The sequence below is a fragment of the Medicago truncatula genome, chromosome 7 (genome assembly GCF_003473485.1).
Source record: "Medicago truncatula cultivar Jemalong A17 chromosome 7, MtrunA17r5.0-ANR, whole genome shotgun sequence".
Classification (NCBI taxonomy): Eukaryota; Viridiplantae; Streptophyta; class Magnoliopsida; order Fabales; family Fabaceae; genus Medicago; species Medicago truncatula.
The window spans coordinates 2,343,639-2,360,709 of record NC_053048.1 but is presented as its reverse complement, the minus strand read 5'-3'; the positions used below and the strand labels follow the sequence as shown (position 1 = coordinate 2,360,709).

Genomic DNA, 17,071 nt, shown 5'->3' with positions numbered 1-17,071 from the left:
AACTCTGGCAGTTGCTCAGAATATGCGGGAGCTTTACAGGCTGGTTCTTGTTGACACTCCTCTGGCTCCATACTTCTCTGAGTGCATTACATCAGAGGTAAATCATCTAACCCGAATTTCATCAACTTAAATTTTATTCACAAACAGAAACTTGGTGGTGCTACTGCTGAGATAATGTCCGACATTCTAGCTTTTGAGGCTGATTGAAGGGCTGTTAATATTACCATAACTAGGTAAAAATTACTAACCAGTCTTTGTATAATCTTTTTGTTTATCTGGACATCCACATAACTAGCATCTCATGGTTTCCGCTTTGTGCAGCATTGGTACTGAGCTTACCGAAGATGACCGTAGGAAATTGTACTCCAACTTCGGTTTGTTGTAAGCTCTAATCTTTCAGCTATATATTTTTAAAAAAAGAAAAATAAAATCAATATACTGCTTTTTGACACTTCTTTTACTAATGGTTGACTTATTTTAAACAGCTATCCATATGGTCATGAGGAACTTGCTGTCTGTGAGGACATTGATCAGCTATGATATGCATCTCAGTTGTGTGATATGTTAGGTTAATACATAGTTAGATAAACTGTGTTTTTCCTCTTTCAATTTGTATGCTTCTTTAGACCTTGTAGATTGTGTTTCTCAGGTTGGTAAATTTGTTGTTATTATTATCCAAGTCAGTGTAATATGCTACAACTATATTATTTTTCTTATTTTTGATTTAAGTGTTGTTATATGACCTTAACCTGTACTTCTAGAAGACTGACCTTAACATAAAGAAAAGACTTGTTAAATTTCAAAAGTATACATTAGGACTGTACAAATTTTTTTATTATATAATTTTAATGGATGATTCTAAACAATGACAGATAAAACTGCATTTTGACAAGATCAAGATAAAACTGAAGTTTTTACTACTGAACATATTATATAAAACTGAAGTTTTTTCAATTACGCATGCTTAACTTTTTAAAATTATATTCAATATTTTTGTGCAAGCTCTTAAATGGATACTCAGTTCTAGATTAAAGTTCTATGCATACAACCAAATAATAAAATGTTGAGATAATAAAATTCCACTGGAACAATTGACTAAGTCTAAATATTAAATTGTTTTCCAAAGATGCAAGTAGCAAGAAACTTAGAGGAAATTGCTGAGTCAAACAATCGAGACAAATGTACTGAAATTAGAAGGCAAAAACCATAAATGGACAGAAAATGAAATTTGTGGAAGATAAGAAAGCCTCACTACATGATAAAACATCAAATAGACCTTGTGTATTGGATTGGCCCACATAATTTGATTAGAGATTATATTATGTTACATCAAAGTCTTGTATTTTTGGAGTTGATCAAGTTAGCCTCTCCAATGGGCTGAGCCAAGATATAGACTTATGATGTTAGTCCTAAACCAAAATGCACGGTCAATGATAATCAAATTCACTACAAAACATTTTCATTTACTATAAGAATCACTTACTATGTGTCTAGCATTTCATCCAAAACATTCAGTTCAAAATATTAAAATATACAATGGTGTTTGTCAGGTCTCTTGCTTTGTTACTAAAATTTCTTTTCCTGTATTCACTTTTCACTTTCACATTTACTACATGTTTTCCTCAAATTCAGCCAAAGTGTCATCAATATGAAAGCCATGCCTTGTTGCAATTTAAGGAAGGCTTTGTCATCAATAACTTAGCCTCTGATGATCTTCTTGGTTATCCTAAAACATCATCTTGGAATTCCAGCACAGATTGTTGCTCATGGGATGGCATTAAATGTCATGAGCACACAGACCATGTGATTCACATTGATCTTAGTAGCAGCCAACTCTATGGTACAATGGATGCAAATAGCAGTCTCTTTCGCCTTGTGCACCTTCGAGTTCTTGATCTTTCTGACAATGACTTCAATTACTCTCAAATCCCATCCAAGATAGGTGAGCTTTCACAATTAAAACATCTGAACCTTTCCCTGAGCTTCTTTTCTGGAGAAATTCCACCACAAGTTTCACAGTTGTCCAAGTTGTTGTCTCTTGATCTAGGCTTCAGAGCTACAGACAATCTGCTGCAACTCAAATTATCCAGTCTCAAAAGCATAATTCAAAACTCAACAAAACTTGAGACCCTTCATCTTAGTCATGTAACAATTTCATCTACTTTACCAGATACACTCACAAATCTAACTTCGTTGAAAGCACTGTCTCTATACAATTCTGAATTGTATGGAGAGTTTCCAGTTGGAGTATTTCATCTTCCAAACTTGGAACTTCTGGATTTGAGATATAATCCAAATCTCAATGGTAGTTTGCCTGAGTTTCAGTCTAGTTCACTCACCAGGTTAGCACTTGATCATACAGGTTTCTCTGGTGCACTGCCAGTATCCATTGGAAAGCTTAATTCTTTAGTTATTCTATCAATTCCAGAATGCCATTTTTTTGGAAATATTCCTACTTCACTTGGCAACCTCACACAACTCAGGGGGATATACCTTGATAATAACAAATTTAGGGGTGACCCTTCTGCATCCTTGGCAAATATTACCCAACTAAGCATGTTGAGTGTTGCTTGGAATGAATTTACTATTGAGACCATCTCATGGGTCGGTAAGCTCTCATCATTAACTTCCTTGGATATATCCTCAGTCAATATTGGCAGTGACATCCCATTATCTTTTGCAAATCTCACCCAACTAGAACTTCTAGGTGCAACAAATAGCAATATAAAGGGTGAAATTCCATCATGGATAATGAATCTAGCAAATTTAGCTTACTTGAGCCTACGCTCTAATTTTTTGCATGGAAAGCTAGAGCTTGACACATTTCTGAACCTCAAAAAGCTAGTTTTTCTAGATTTATCATTCAACAAATTGTCATTGTATAGTGGAAAAAGTTCTTCCCATAGGACCGATTCTCAAATTCGAGTCTTACAATTGGCTTCATGCAATTTAGTTGAGATTCCAACATTTATAAGAGACATGCCTGATCTGGAATTTCTTATGTTGTCAAACAACAATATGACATTGCTGCCCAATTGGTTGTGGAAAAAAGCAAGTCTAATAAGCTTACTTGTTTCCCACAATTCATTGACAGGAGAAATACCCCCATCCATATGCAATCTCAAATCACTCGTGACTCTTGATTTATCGATCAACAACTTAAGCGGCAACATTCCTTCATGTCTGGGTAACTTTAGCCAATCTTTAGAAAATATAATGCTAAAAGGGAATAAATTGTCTGGCCTCATTCCTCAAACATACATGATAGGAAGTTCCCTTCAGATGATTGATTTCAACAACAACAATCTGCAGGGTGAAAGATTTACCCGAGTTGAAGGTATTGTCTTTAAGTAACAATGCATTCCATGGAGACATTAGGTGCTCTGGCAACATGACATGCACATTTCCCAAGCTTCACATCATTGACCTTTCTCACAATGAATTCTCTGGAAGTTTTCCATCAGAAATGATCCAAGGATGGAAAACAATGAAAACTACCAACACAAGTCAATTACAGTATGAATCTTACTCGACATTGAACAGTGCAGGACCAATTCATACAACACAAAATATGTTTTATACATTCACAATGTCAAACAAAGGGTTTGCAAGGGTTTATGAGAAGCTTCAAAATTTCTACAGCTTAATAGCCATTGATATTTCAAGCAACAAAATCAGTGGAGAGATACCACATGTTATAGGCGAGTTGAAGGGACTTGTTTTACTCAACTTGTCAAATAACCACCTTATTGGCAGCATACCATCTTCCTTAGGGAATCTTTCAAACCTTGAAGCACTAGATCTTTCTCTCAACAGTCTTTCAGGAAAAATTCCCCAACAGTTGGCAGAAATCACCTTTTTGGAGTACTTAAATGTGTCCTTTAACAATCTCACAGGTCCTATACCACAAAATAATCAGTTTTCTACATTCAAAGATGATTCATTTGAGGGTAACCAAGGTTTGTATGGGGATCAGTTGTTGAAGAAGTGTATAGATCATGGAGGGCCTTCTACTTCTGATGTTGATGATGACGACTCGGAATCTTTCTTTGAATTAGACTGGACTGTTCTTCTGATTGGATATGGCGGTGGACTTGTTGCTGGATTTGCATTGGGAAACACTTACTTTCCGCAGGTATTTGAATGGTGTAGAGATTACCTTGGCGTTTCATTTACATTATTTCTTAATAAGATTTTTAAGAGACATTAGTGAGTTGTTTTTATGTTATAGCTTAAAAGGGTCATATGAGTCCAAAGCAATAAACATATTAGTCCAATATTTAAAAAAAATTGAAAAACATTGTGATCTCTTGGGTTCTCTGCTACCCCTACCCCAAACATAAACATTGCTAGTTCTAACTGCAACCCTAAACTTGAAATTAAGCATAGAAAAAAAAAATAACATTGCCTAACTCCAACACGAAATTGGGTCAAAATCTCCTAAGGTCTCTAGGCTTGTTATGCAGTTTGTCACTGACCAAAATGATCTAACCTAAAGCTTAAGTTTTCCTTAACAAAGGCTGCAAGTTCAAAGGTTCTAAAAATGACAGTTGCATGGAACAATTGTATAAGTAGAAACAAATTGAATTTTTTTTTGGCTCAAACCTCACAAGCTAAGATTTTCCAGAAGTTGTAGCCACCTAATCATTCCAAACGCTGAATATCAATGCAAGGATCTTCCTCCTTATGAACTTTAGAAGTACTAATGGTGAAATGATTTTTACTAAACTAGTAAATTTGAAAAACAAGAAAATTCATTAATAATAAATAAGAACATTGCAGAACAGAAGATAGGAGAATACAACTGAAATCCAAATAAACACTTGCAACACCTAGTTTTAACTCAAAATCAAAATAAATTACTGAAAATAGAAAAGAAAATAAAAGATCGAAAATGGGCTAGACAATGTGCCCAGATTACATGAAATCCTCTGGTGGGGCAAGCGCCAAATTCTCATGATCCTCACCTCTGACCATGTAAAAGTCAGCCTGCAATTGTTTTTTTTCTCTCAGCTGCCTTGCCCCTCTACTAATGGATATCGGCTCTCATATTCTCTTCAATCCCAAACCTCTGTTAAGCATTTCCTCTACGAGGTCTCTAGCGGTGTTGGTTGGCTGCCTCCGTGAATCATTGAGAAAAGTAAAGAGGGTCAATGTATAGTTGAGAAGAAGCATCCTGAGCCTAGTTTTCCATCACATCGCATCACATACATATAATCTTCAAGAATAGGTGGGCGGGATGATTATGTGGAGCTTGTGAAATAGGATCCTCCTCCATCATCTGAGGTTTCTCCTCATGTGCCCTTTGATTTCGTCCTTCCTTCTTGCATGTACATTTCATAAACCAACATTGCTTTGTCATTTAATAGGCTCCTTTGAATTCACAAAAATATCATTTGCTTCTACTTGAACCTTCTCTTGTTCACAAAGCAGATTTATCAGACAGTTATGTCCCAGTGTAGTGTAGTATGTTTGGAATCCACGATTTCCTTAAAGTTTGAAGCAATTAACTCACCAGAACTAATCACTTCATTTTCATACAAGATTGATAGTAGTGTAAATACCTTCTTGAGTGGCATTTCAGATTTGAAACCCAGACACAAGATCATCCCAGCCATCAAAGTGTGGCAATTCATGTAGTGTTCTTCTTCTTTGAACATTAATAACCTCAGGAGCACGTAAACCCAACACTCTATTTATCTCAGGTGCCCTATATTCAATTTTCTTTTAACAGAAAAAAGAAATGAAGGGATGATTTGGTTGTGAGCATTAGCAAAGAACTCGAAAGAAGTGTCAAAGCAAAAATAAAAAATAAAAACTATTTTAGGACATCGGTATGAGTATCAGACACCGATGTGTGCTGGACACCGCGACACGGCTAATGCTAGAGATGTCCCTGCCTCATTGGTTGTAAATTAGTTGTAATTCAGATTTGAGTTACAAATGATGAGTGTCATAGAGTCCTATAAATATGAAACTCAAGTACGTCGATTTACCATTCTTTTCATTTAATACACAAAGTTACTTCATGTGCATCAATAAGGTCTACATCTCTCTCCTATGGTTATGACTTTCCTGTCCTATGTTTCTATATAAATGTTATCAAGAGAGTCTCAAATAGAAGGGCTTACGCCAATTGGGAAGGAATAGGAACAAATAAATACTCTCTCGTGTCCTTATTATAAGAAGAAAAACCAAAAAACATCTTAACCAATATAATTATTAATTAATGTAAGTTTTTTGAATATTTTTACAAATACAGCATCGTAAACAAATGTTAAGCATTAAATACACTCACTAATATTAAAAAGACAAACATTACCCTCTCAGTTATCCAAAAACAACATCTTGGAATTCAAGCATTAAATACACTCACTAACCACAATTCATTGACAGGAGAAATATCCCCATCCATATGCAATCTCAAATCACTCACACAACTTGATTTATCGTTCAACAACTTAAGCGGCAATGTTCCTTCATGTCTAGGGAACTTTAGCCAATATTTATAAAGTCTGGATCTAAAAGGGAATAAATTATCTGGCCTCATTCCTCAAACATACATGATAGGAAATTCCCTTCAACAGATTGATCTTAGCAACAACAATCTGCAGGGTCAGTTGCCAAGGGCTTTGGTCAACAATAGAAGGCTGGAATTCTTTGATGTTAGTTATAACAACATCAATGATTCATTTCCATTCTGGATGGGAGAGTTACCCGAGTTGAAGGTATTGTCTTTAAGTAACAATGAATTCCATGGAGACATTAGGTGCTCTGGCAACATGACATGCACATTTTCCATACTTCACATTCTTGACCTTTCTCACAATGATTTCTCTGGCAGTTTTCCAACAGAAATGATCCAAAGTTGGAAAGCAATGAATACTTCCAATGCAAGTCAGTTACAGTACCGAGTCTTACTTAAGATCGAACTATGCAGGAAAATATCATACGTTAGAAGAAAAGTTTTATTCTTTCACAATGTCAAACAAAGGACTGGCCAGGGTTTATGAGAAGCTTCAAAAATTTTACAGCTTGATAGCCATTGATATTTCAAGCAACAAAATCAGCGGAGAGATACCACAAATGATAGGCGAATTAAAGGGTCTTGTTTTGCTAAACTTGTCAAATAATATGCTTATTGGCAGCATTCCATCTTCCTTAGGGAAGCTTTCAAACCTTGAAGCACTAGATCTTTCTCTCAACAGTCTTTCAGGGAAAATTCCCCAACAGTTGGCACAAATCACCTTTTTGGAATACTTAAATGTGTCATTTAACAATCTTACAGGTCCTATACCACAAAATAATCAGTTTTCTACATTCAAAGGTGGGGATCAGCTGTTAAAGAAGTGTATAGATCCTGCAGGGCCTTCTACTTCTGATGATGATGATGACGACTCAAAATCTTTCATTGAATTATACTGGACAGTAGTTCTGATTGGATATGGCGGTGGACTTGTTGCTGGAGTGGCATTGGGAAACACTTACTTTCTGCAGGTATTTGCATGGTGTTGTGAATTCGTTGAGAAACACACCAATATAAACTTGATGTGTGGAGCAAATTAATACCAAGCAATCAAATCAAGTGGATAGCAATTAATCCAAACAAAAGTAAAACAGCAAGAGATAAAAGGAAGAAGAAGATGAACACAAGAATTTGTTTACCCAATTCGGTCTAATGATGACCTAGTCTGGGGGAGAGAGCAGCTCTCCGATCCACTATAATGATATGAGTTTCTTTACAAAGAGATATTGAGTTACAAGAATCAGTCTTCAAACCTAATTCTACCCAAGTCCCAGCCTCTTCCCGTGACCAAGAGACTCAATCCTAATAGTGTTTTGTCCAAGGTGAATCAACAACAATCCCAACCCTAGAGTTGTTGCCAAGAGAAAATCTCTATAAACCCTAGTTTGTATGTTGGCTTCTAAACCTTGTTTTTCAAGGCTTGTATTTATAGTGGAGAGTAACCCTTAAAAAACTGAAACAAATCTTGCTAAAAAATACGTTTTAAAAATATCTTCAGCGCGACCATCGTGCCACGATACGGAGCCATCGTGGTACGAAATTTCCAGAAACTTCCTCAGAATTTTGCTTCACCAATCGTGGCGCGATACTCCAGAATTCTGATTTTAAGTTAACTCTCACACATGGTATAGAGATTACCTTGGCGTTTCAGTTATAATTTTGCTTAATAAGATTTTTAAGAGACATAAGTGAGTGTTTTTTTGGGTCCAAACTCAATAAACATCTTAGTCTTCCATTTTATGTAAAAGCAATTATAATTGTAATTGCATATTGTAAGAGTTATCTTCTGTTCTTGTAATTGCATATTGTAAGAGTTTTCTTGTAATTGCATATTGTAAGAGTTTCCTTTGTATGGTTCTTATTTGTTTTAGTTTCCTTTTACCACAACTTATATGCCTTAAGTTATCAATTTACAGCCTTTCTTGAAGTAGCAAAAATATTTTCCAGTAATGAAAAAAAATTATGACATTCATGAAGGAGCAAAAGTATTTTCCATTGATGACTGAGAGAGGCAAAGTAGAACACAAAGAATATTGACTATAAGCAATTTAACCTAACAAAAACAAAATAGTTCTGCAATTAAATTGTGAAAATCGGAACGAAGAAGTCCTACTTAATCCTAATCAGTTTGATGAACATCCCTGAAAATTATTATCAATAATATATGCCTAGTATTTTATCTCAATGTTTCAGTTTAAAAGATTAAGATAGAATGGTGTTTCTGTGGTCTCTTGTTTTTTTAGTCCAGTTTCTTTTCCTTTACTCATTGTTCTCTTTCATAATTACTACATGTTTTTCCTTTAATTCAACCAAAGTGTCGTATAGATGAAGCCATACCTTGTTGCAATTTAAGGAAGACTTTATCTTTTTGAATCAATAAGGAAGACTTCATCATCTAGATAGGCTCCAAGAGTTTTGCACTACAATTGCAATTGATATTTCAAGGAAAAATAATCATGCAAGCTTTGCTCAACTAGAAAGCTCCATGAGATACCAAAAGTCATAGGCGACTTGAAAGGTTTCGTTTTGCTCAACTTCTCAAACAACTAACCTTGAAGCACTAGATCTTTCTCTCAACATTCGTTCAGGGTAGAACGGAAAGCAGTTCCGATTGGGTATGGCGGTGGACTTTTTGCTGGAGTTTCAAAGCAATAAACATCTAAGTCCTCTCTATTTGCTTTAGTTTCCTTTTGTTCTTATAATATTATGAACTAAAGGTTGTTTGAACACCAAAAACTCTATGTATTTATAGCAAGAGCATTCTTTGAATTATATTTTGGTATTTCAATGAGGTTTAATCTCAAAACCCAAAAAGTATAATTCTAGTGGCCTATAATTGAATTGTTATTTATAGTGTTCTTTTCCTGCTAGTTATTTTTACTCCAACATTGAAGTCATTCTAGATGATGCAATATTTAATCAATTTCTACATTAAATGTATAAGGATATCAAGAGAGTCTATAAGTGAAGGGATTAAGCCAATTAGGAAGAAAAAGAAACAAATAAATGACTGTCTCCTTTACTGATTAAAGGTGCTTAACTTCGGTCCAATTTAGTAATTGATATATGCCTCTGAATAAAGTAGTAAATAAAAAAGTAATCATCAATGCATAAACATAAGAAGAAGCAAAATGAGTAATGTGCCTAGCGGTCTGAATCCGATAGTGTTGAGAAATCAAACAAGGTAGATAGATCTCTTTAGGTTGCAGCCTAAAACAAATTGAATTTGAAAGAAAACGTGAAATTAAATTCATAAAATTGTGGCTAAACTAAGAATCCAAAAAATTTATATTGATATGTGAAACACTTGATTGACCCACTTTATTTTGATTCATAACTCACTTTGTTTGACCACAAGTTTTTCTACGGAGATTAGTTACTTGTAAACGACAGTGGAAACTTCGTACTGAACATATGGTAACCCAAAACCCTCTAACATTATGCTGAAATCTAATGGTAGAATATTTGCTTTAAAGAACAAAGAGATAAGCGTATTAACAGCGTTAGGATGACATCAAGATGCATGTCTCTTCTAGGATCCTTATCTCCATAACTTGGCATTTTTGTTTTTCGGATTAATTTGATCTCAATTTGTTCTCAACATTATCGTTTCTTGATTAATTGATTGTTTAATAATTATAAACATTTCCTAAATTATTTATTCAATTTTCAGTGTATTATTAGTACAAGGGTGTATACTCAATGATATGATGTAGTACCATCCAAAACCATTGTCAAGCATATGCCATGCCAAGCTACAGAACCGTTGTCAACATTTTTAGAATATATCATGTATCTGAACTTTGCATTTTCTGTTTGCTCTGTCAGTGTATTTACTAGAAGCACAAGTCTATGTAACACCAGAAACTTCAGATTTAAAACGTGTTTGGTGTCGGACATGCAGTTATATTTCATTCCTTTCATTTTCTCAAATCATTATTGTGTGTGTAAGAAAATCTGAAATGAATGTATTTTCATTTTTACTCTGCAGATATGGTCACATGATAGAATTGTTGTTCTATTGCAGAAACTGAAAATTATCTATATCTACCCTCTAATTATTATACAATATAGATTGTTTGTTGTAAGAAAAAAAGATTGTAATAAAAAAATGTAATGTAAAATTATCAAAAACTGAAAGGCACTGGAAGACAATACTTTGATATTATATGCAATGGCATCACTGACTTTAATAGTTTATAATTTCCGTTTTAACCTAATATGTTTATATGAAATTGGTTTATTTTTTTGATGTATGTGCTCATGGTTTTGGTTAATTTTCAGGACTTGGATGACATGAACATCAAAATAATGAGGAACACTCTTTACAAGGCATACCTTGAAGACTTTTACAGATTTTGTCAGGTGAAGTGTCCAACTCTCTTTTTTGTCAGGTGAAGTGTCCAACTCTCTTTTTTGTCAGCTATTTATTTGTATTCCCTTGTGATTTCCCCCTGACTTTCATCAACGTCTTCAATGTTATTCACAAACAGAAACTTGGTGGTGCTACTGCTGAGATAATGTCTGACCTTCTAGCTTTTGAGGCCGATAGGAGGGCTGTGAATATTACCATAACTTGCTGTCTGTGTTTTCCGTCTTTCAATTTGTGTTTCTTAGGGTGGTAGAGTTGTTTCTAAATTAGTAGCCATGTCAATGTAATATGTTGCAACTATATTATTCCTCTTATCCTTGGTTTAAGTTCTGTTGTATGACCTTAACCTCTCTTTGAAACTTTCATTTCATTTTTTGAGAACTTTCATCGATTGCCTGTTACTTCATTTGTATTTTTAGTTGCTTTTGGCTGCCAATTTCTTGCTGGCACCGGCCCTGAAATACTTGAGAATTATAATAGTTGTCCATAACATCAATTGATTTCTAGTTTATTTCTTTTAGTATTGCTTTTTGAGCCTTAATTCTCTTAAATGGTTGCTCGTGTAGGTTCGTGCTGTTATGGAAAAATGCCCTCCTTATCAATCCATCTTTGATAAGTTATCGTATGGAGAGAGTCAGATGCTTGACAAGGAAGGAAATCTATGAGGAGGAAGTCAAGAAGAATTGCTTAGCATTTGAGCAACAGGTTTGTTTTTTTAACAGTTCAGAATATCATAATATTAAGCTGGAAGGAAATTCATTTGCTTAATTATAAATGTTTTCGTATAGTGTTCTTATATCTTATTCATCACTAAGCCATCCTAATTTGACTATGTTTTCAGTTTCACTATGTTGTGTTCTTCGCCTATATGAGGTTAAGGGAGCAGGAGATCAGAAATCTTATGTGGATTTCAGAATGTGTGGCTCAGCATCAAAAGTCGAGAGTTCATGACAGTGTTGTATTTATATTTTAGTCTAATTACTCATTGTTATGGCTTGTACTAGACAGTCACTGGTTAGAAGATTGTGATACAAATAAATCTTATGCTGGTGAAATCTTCTGTAATATAGATGGGAGATCATTTGTCAAATTTGATTAAATTATGTTCAGATTTAAAAACGCTTATATTGAATTTGAATGTTGTGAATTGTGATATTTGTAATAAATTTTCATATGGAATAAACTTTGACAGATTGGTCTAAGCAAGTAGGTATTGCTTTCTTAATGTCTTTCAAAGGGCCAAGGAGTAGGAAGATTACCACATTTTTTCAGAGGGCAAATACAACTAGTGAACTATGCTATAGTCCTTGCATATACCACACTAGGGAGATATGCTAGAATTATTGGGATGCTATGCTACTTTTCTTTCACGTTGCCTTCACTACTAAGAAATTAATCTCCCATATTTTCACCAGAGAATACATTTTTTGTGTGTAAACTGGGTATCTTTCACGCGCGAAACTTCGAAGAAGACTAATCCTCCCCCAAATGGGAGGAAAACTCTCCCTAAAGTTTTTAACACTGCATGCCCAAACATAGCTAGATTCGAACCCAGGACCTTGATGAAGTTAGAATAGACTCGTGCCATCTAATCTAAGCATTTTTTAGTTCACCAGAGAATACATGGAATTGTACTAAAGATTTCTCATAATTTGAAACTTTGGTGATTATCTCTCAATGATGCATAACATCTCTCAATTATGCATTCCTTCAAAAAAATCTCTCAATGATGCATATTAGGGATTAAGAAATTTGTTGTGACAAAAATCTGATCCAACTAAATGTTTAGATTGGATCGATTTTTGGATATCCAATTTACAATTATAAAAAGGACAATGATATATGGTGCAAAACTTTTTGTGCGAAAAGTGACGAATGTGTGCAAGGGATGCACTATACTTGTACCTTTTTAATTTGAAGCTAATAACTTTACACCCAGTTTACGGAATACACGGGGTAGTTACGATCAAAATTATTTTTTTAATTAAAAATAATACTAAAATAGTTCCATTTAAAGGAATACATGGATGGATGGATGGAAACAAAACTAATGTTATAACTCTTCGTTGAATTTCGTTTAAGGTGTTTTGCACTAAAAAATCATTATCCTTATAAAATTTCATGTTGTTTTTGTTGTGAACGTGAAAACTTAACTCATTTCGTTGGAAATATCATTATCAACAATTAAGATGAAATCTCAAAGATAATAAAAGCAATTTAGTATTTAATGATGTAGCCTTCTTGGTAATGCATGGAAGGCTCCAATGCCTTAAAATTGATAGTCAGTTCTAGATTAAAGTTTTTATGCATACAACCAAATAATAAAATATTGAGTATATGAAAGGGAAAAACAAATTGTTGTCTAATACGAAATAAAATTGCACAGGAATAATTGACTAAGTCAAAATATTAAATTGTTTTCCAAAATTGCAAGTAGGAAGAAAATCAGAGGAAATTGCTGAGTCAAATAGAGACAAATGTACTGAAATTAGAAAGCGAAAACCATAAATGGACAGAAAATGAAATATGTGGAAGATAAAATGGTGTTTGTCAGGTCTCTTGTTTTGTTACTAAAATTTCTTTTCCTTTATTCACTTTTCTCTTTCACATTTACTACATGTTTTCCTCAAATTCATCCAAAGTGTCATGGTGATGAAAGCCATGCCTTGTTGCAATTTAAGGAAGGCTTTGTCATCAATAACTTAGCCCATGGTTCTCCAAAAATAGCATCTTGGAATTCCAGCACAGATTGCTGCTCATGGGATGGCATTAAATGTCATGAGCGCACAGATCATGTGATTCACGTCGATCTTAGGAGCAGCCAAATCTATGGTACAATGGATGCAAATAGCAGTCTCTTTCGCCTTGTGCACCTTCGAGTTCTTGATCTTTCTGACAATGACTTCAATTACTCTCAAATCCCATCCAAGATAGGCGAGCTTTCACAACTAAAATTTCTGAACCTTTCTCGTAGTTTATTTTCCGGAGAAATTCCACCACAAGTTTCACAGTTGTCTAAGTTGTTGTCTCTTGATCTAGGCTTCATGGCGACAGAAAATCTGCTGCAACTCAAATTGTCCATTCTCAAAAGCATAATTCAAAACTCAACAAAACTCGAGATCCTTTTTCTTAGTTTTGTGACTATTTCATCTACTTTACCAAACACACTCACAAATCTAACTTCGTTGAAAAAACTATCTCTTTACAATTCTGAGCTGTATGGCGAATTTCCAGTTGGAGTATTACATCTTCCAAACTTGAAAATTTTGGATTTGGGATATAATCCAAATCTCAATGGTAGTTTGCCTGAGTTTCAATCTAGTTCACTCACCAACTTACTACTTGACAAAACAGGTTTCTATGGCACACTCCCAGTATCCATTCGAAATCTTAGTTCTTTGATTATCCTATCAGTTCCACATTGCCATTTTTCTGGGTATATTCCTTCTTCAATTGGAAACCTCACACAACTCACGGAGATATACCTTAGAGATAACAAATTTAGGGGGGACCCCTCTACATCCTTGGCAAATCTTAACAAGCTAAGTGTCTTGGCTGTTGGTTTGAATGAATTTAATATCGAAACCATCCCATTATCTTTTGCAAATCTCACCCAGCTACACTATTTAGATGCAACAGATTGCAATATAAAGGGTCAAATTCCATCATGGATAATGAATCATTCCAATTTAGCATGCTTGAACCTACGCTCTAATTTTTTGCATGGAAAGCTAGAGCTTGACACGTTTCTGAAGCTCAGAAAGCTAGTTTTTCTAGATTTATCATTCAACAAACTGTCATTGTATAGTGGGAAAAGTTCTTCAAATATGACCGATTCTCGTATTCAAATCTTACAATTGGATTCATGCAATTTAGTTGAGATTCCAACATATATAAGATATCTGGATGATCTGGAATCTCTTATGTTGTCAAACAACAATATAACATCGCTACCCAATTGGTTGTGGAAGAAAGCAAGTCTAAAAAACTTAGATGTTTCTCAAAATTCATTGACAGGAGAAATATCCCCATCCATATGCAATCTCAAGTCACTCATGAGTCTTGTTATACCCTGATTTTGGACCTAAAAATACTCGTTCAAATTTCTTTTGTAACACTGATACTTGTCAGTTCTCTGTTATTTTACTCTGAATCTTTACTCTTTTTTTAAACATATTTTACTGCCTCTGTCTTTTCTGATGTTACAAGTCATTTAAGAACTCTCTGAAACGTCGCATCACTTTTCTTGCATTTTATTTCAAAAATCATACAAAAGGGTATTTTGGTCATTTCCTGCAGTGGAACCCATTTTAGTCCCTGTGTTTGCCTCTGAGTCTTTTCAACTTGTCTGTACAAATCATTGTTGAGTCTTTGTTTAAAAATCATTTCAAAAATTGCATCTGAGTCAGTTTGAGTCAGTTTAGTCTCTAGGGGCATTTTGGTCTTTTCCTATTAATATTTCGACAGGGAGGTATTTTAAAATACCTCATGTCAGTAATTGGTTCGTTTTAGTCCTTTTGTTGATTTTAATTTTAGTTTCACTTTACGTTTGTCAAAATTACTTTTTTTAGTTCAATTTTATTTTTAAATCACAATTTAGTCCAAAACCTTTTAATTTTCATTTTTTTTGTCCATTTTTAATTGCTGTCCAGTCCTTTTTTATTATTTTTTTTTGCAGAAAAGGTCCCAGGGGCATTTTTGTCCAGAATTTTCGCACACTTCAGTCCCAGTCCAGATGGCATTTTCTCATTGGCCCACAAATACACATGGCAGGCTATAAATAGATGGGTCAGATCCAAATAAAAAAAATCAGAATCAGTCACATCACAAAAACAGAAATTTCTTTCTCTCTCCAAAATCAGTTAGATCCAAAACAGAAAATCACCAAAAATTCTCCAAGAACACCAAGAAGAAATCTTCACAAAATCAACAAATCCGAACCGGATTCACTCAAAACCAACTCAAATCATCACAAAATCAACAAATCCGAACCGGAATCATTCAAAACCACCGCGAATCATCACACCAACACCAAATCCGTACCGGATTTTCGAGCAAAAGCGGCACCACCGGAGCAAATCCGCGCGCGCGCGGCGGAGAGAAGAGGAGGCTCGGATTTTTTTTCTCCGTTTCACGACGACGGTAACACTTTTTTCCCTCGTTTTCGCGCATATACACATGTGAAAAGTTTGTTACGAATCAAGATTTGTAGATCTAGGCTTGTACGTTCGGATTTTTGAAATTTTGAGGCCGGATTCGGACTCTAGAGCGAAAAGGATATCTAGATCCGTAAGTTTTTTTTTACAAAAAGAGTGAAAAAATTCCGAAAGTTCAAACGTAGATCTACGACGAATCTCTCACCCCTTTTTAAAACTAGCACCGGATTTGAGTAGAGGAGGAGGAAACGAAACTTTTGGTATAAAATTTAAAAAAAAAAAAAAAGAGAAAAATTCCGGCGCGGCGGCGCTAGGGTCGGCCGCCACCTCCCTCTTCATCGCCGGCACCGTGTTTCTAGAGAGAGGGGAGAGCTTCTCTCTCTAGAAGAAAGAAGAAAGAGAAAGGAAAGGAGGAAATGAAAAAAACCGGAATCAAATCACTTATATAGAACTCTGAACCGGTCCGGTTTATTTTCAGTTCTTCCCTTTCTTTCTCAACCTTCAGATTAATCCAACGCTTCCTGTGCTTCCAGATCTTTAGACTTGGGTTTGGGCCTTTCTTTGTCTTTTTTTGCTATTTTTTCTTGCTATCTGCACCATATTTCTTTGCTGTTTGAACCTCTGCATGCTTAAATTTTCTCTAAAAAATCTCCAAAAATTATCACATGTTTCTTGATGTATTTTCATGTTTTTTTTATACTTCTCAATGGTTTTAAAATGATAAAAAAAAGCATGTGATATTTCTTGGTTAATTAGTGTATTTAGACATAAATTTGTGCATTTTTTAGTAGTGTATTCCTCATGAAATGTTGACATGTGATATGAATTTTTGGGATGCAATTTTGTGATAAGTTTGTTGCTGATTACATGTTTAACTTGCTGCTTGTGTATCTCAATTTCATTTCCCTTCTTGTCTTGCAATTAGTATGCATTTTTACTAGTAAATAAAGTGCCAAAATATTTTGAAAGTGTGCCATAAACTTTAGCATCAAATATGTCCCATTTTTTTTTCCACAT

At 34.6% G+C, this 17,071-nt stretch overlaps 1 protein-coding gene and 1 pseudogene across 1 annotated transcript; both read left to right on the top strand.

The window, feature by feature from the left end:
• Positions 1-174: 174 nt before the first annotated feature.
• LOC120576784 (V-type proton ATPase subunit d1-like) lies at positions 175-11,871 on the top strand (annotated as a pseudogene).
• A 1,567-nt stretch (positions 11,872-13,438) lies between these two features.
• Positions 13,439-14,974, top strand: LOC120576908 (receptor-like protein 7). The gene has a single exon (XM_039827565.1). The coding sequence runs from the start codon at positions 13,439-13,441 to the stop codon at positions 14,972-14,974; it is 1,536 nt and encodes a 511-aa protein (XP_039683499.1).
• The last annotated feature ends 2,097 nt before the right edge of the window (positions 14,975-17,071 follow it).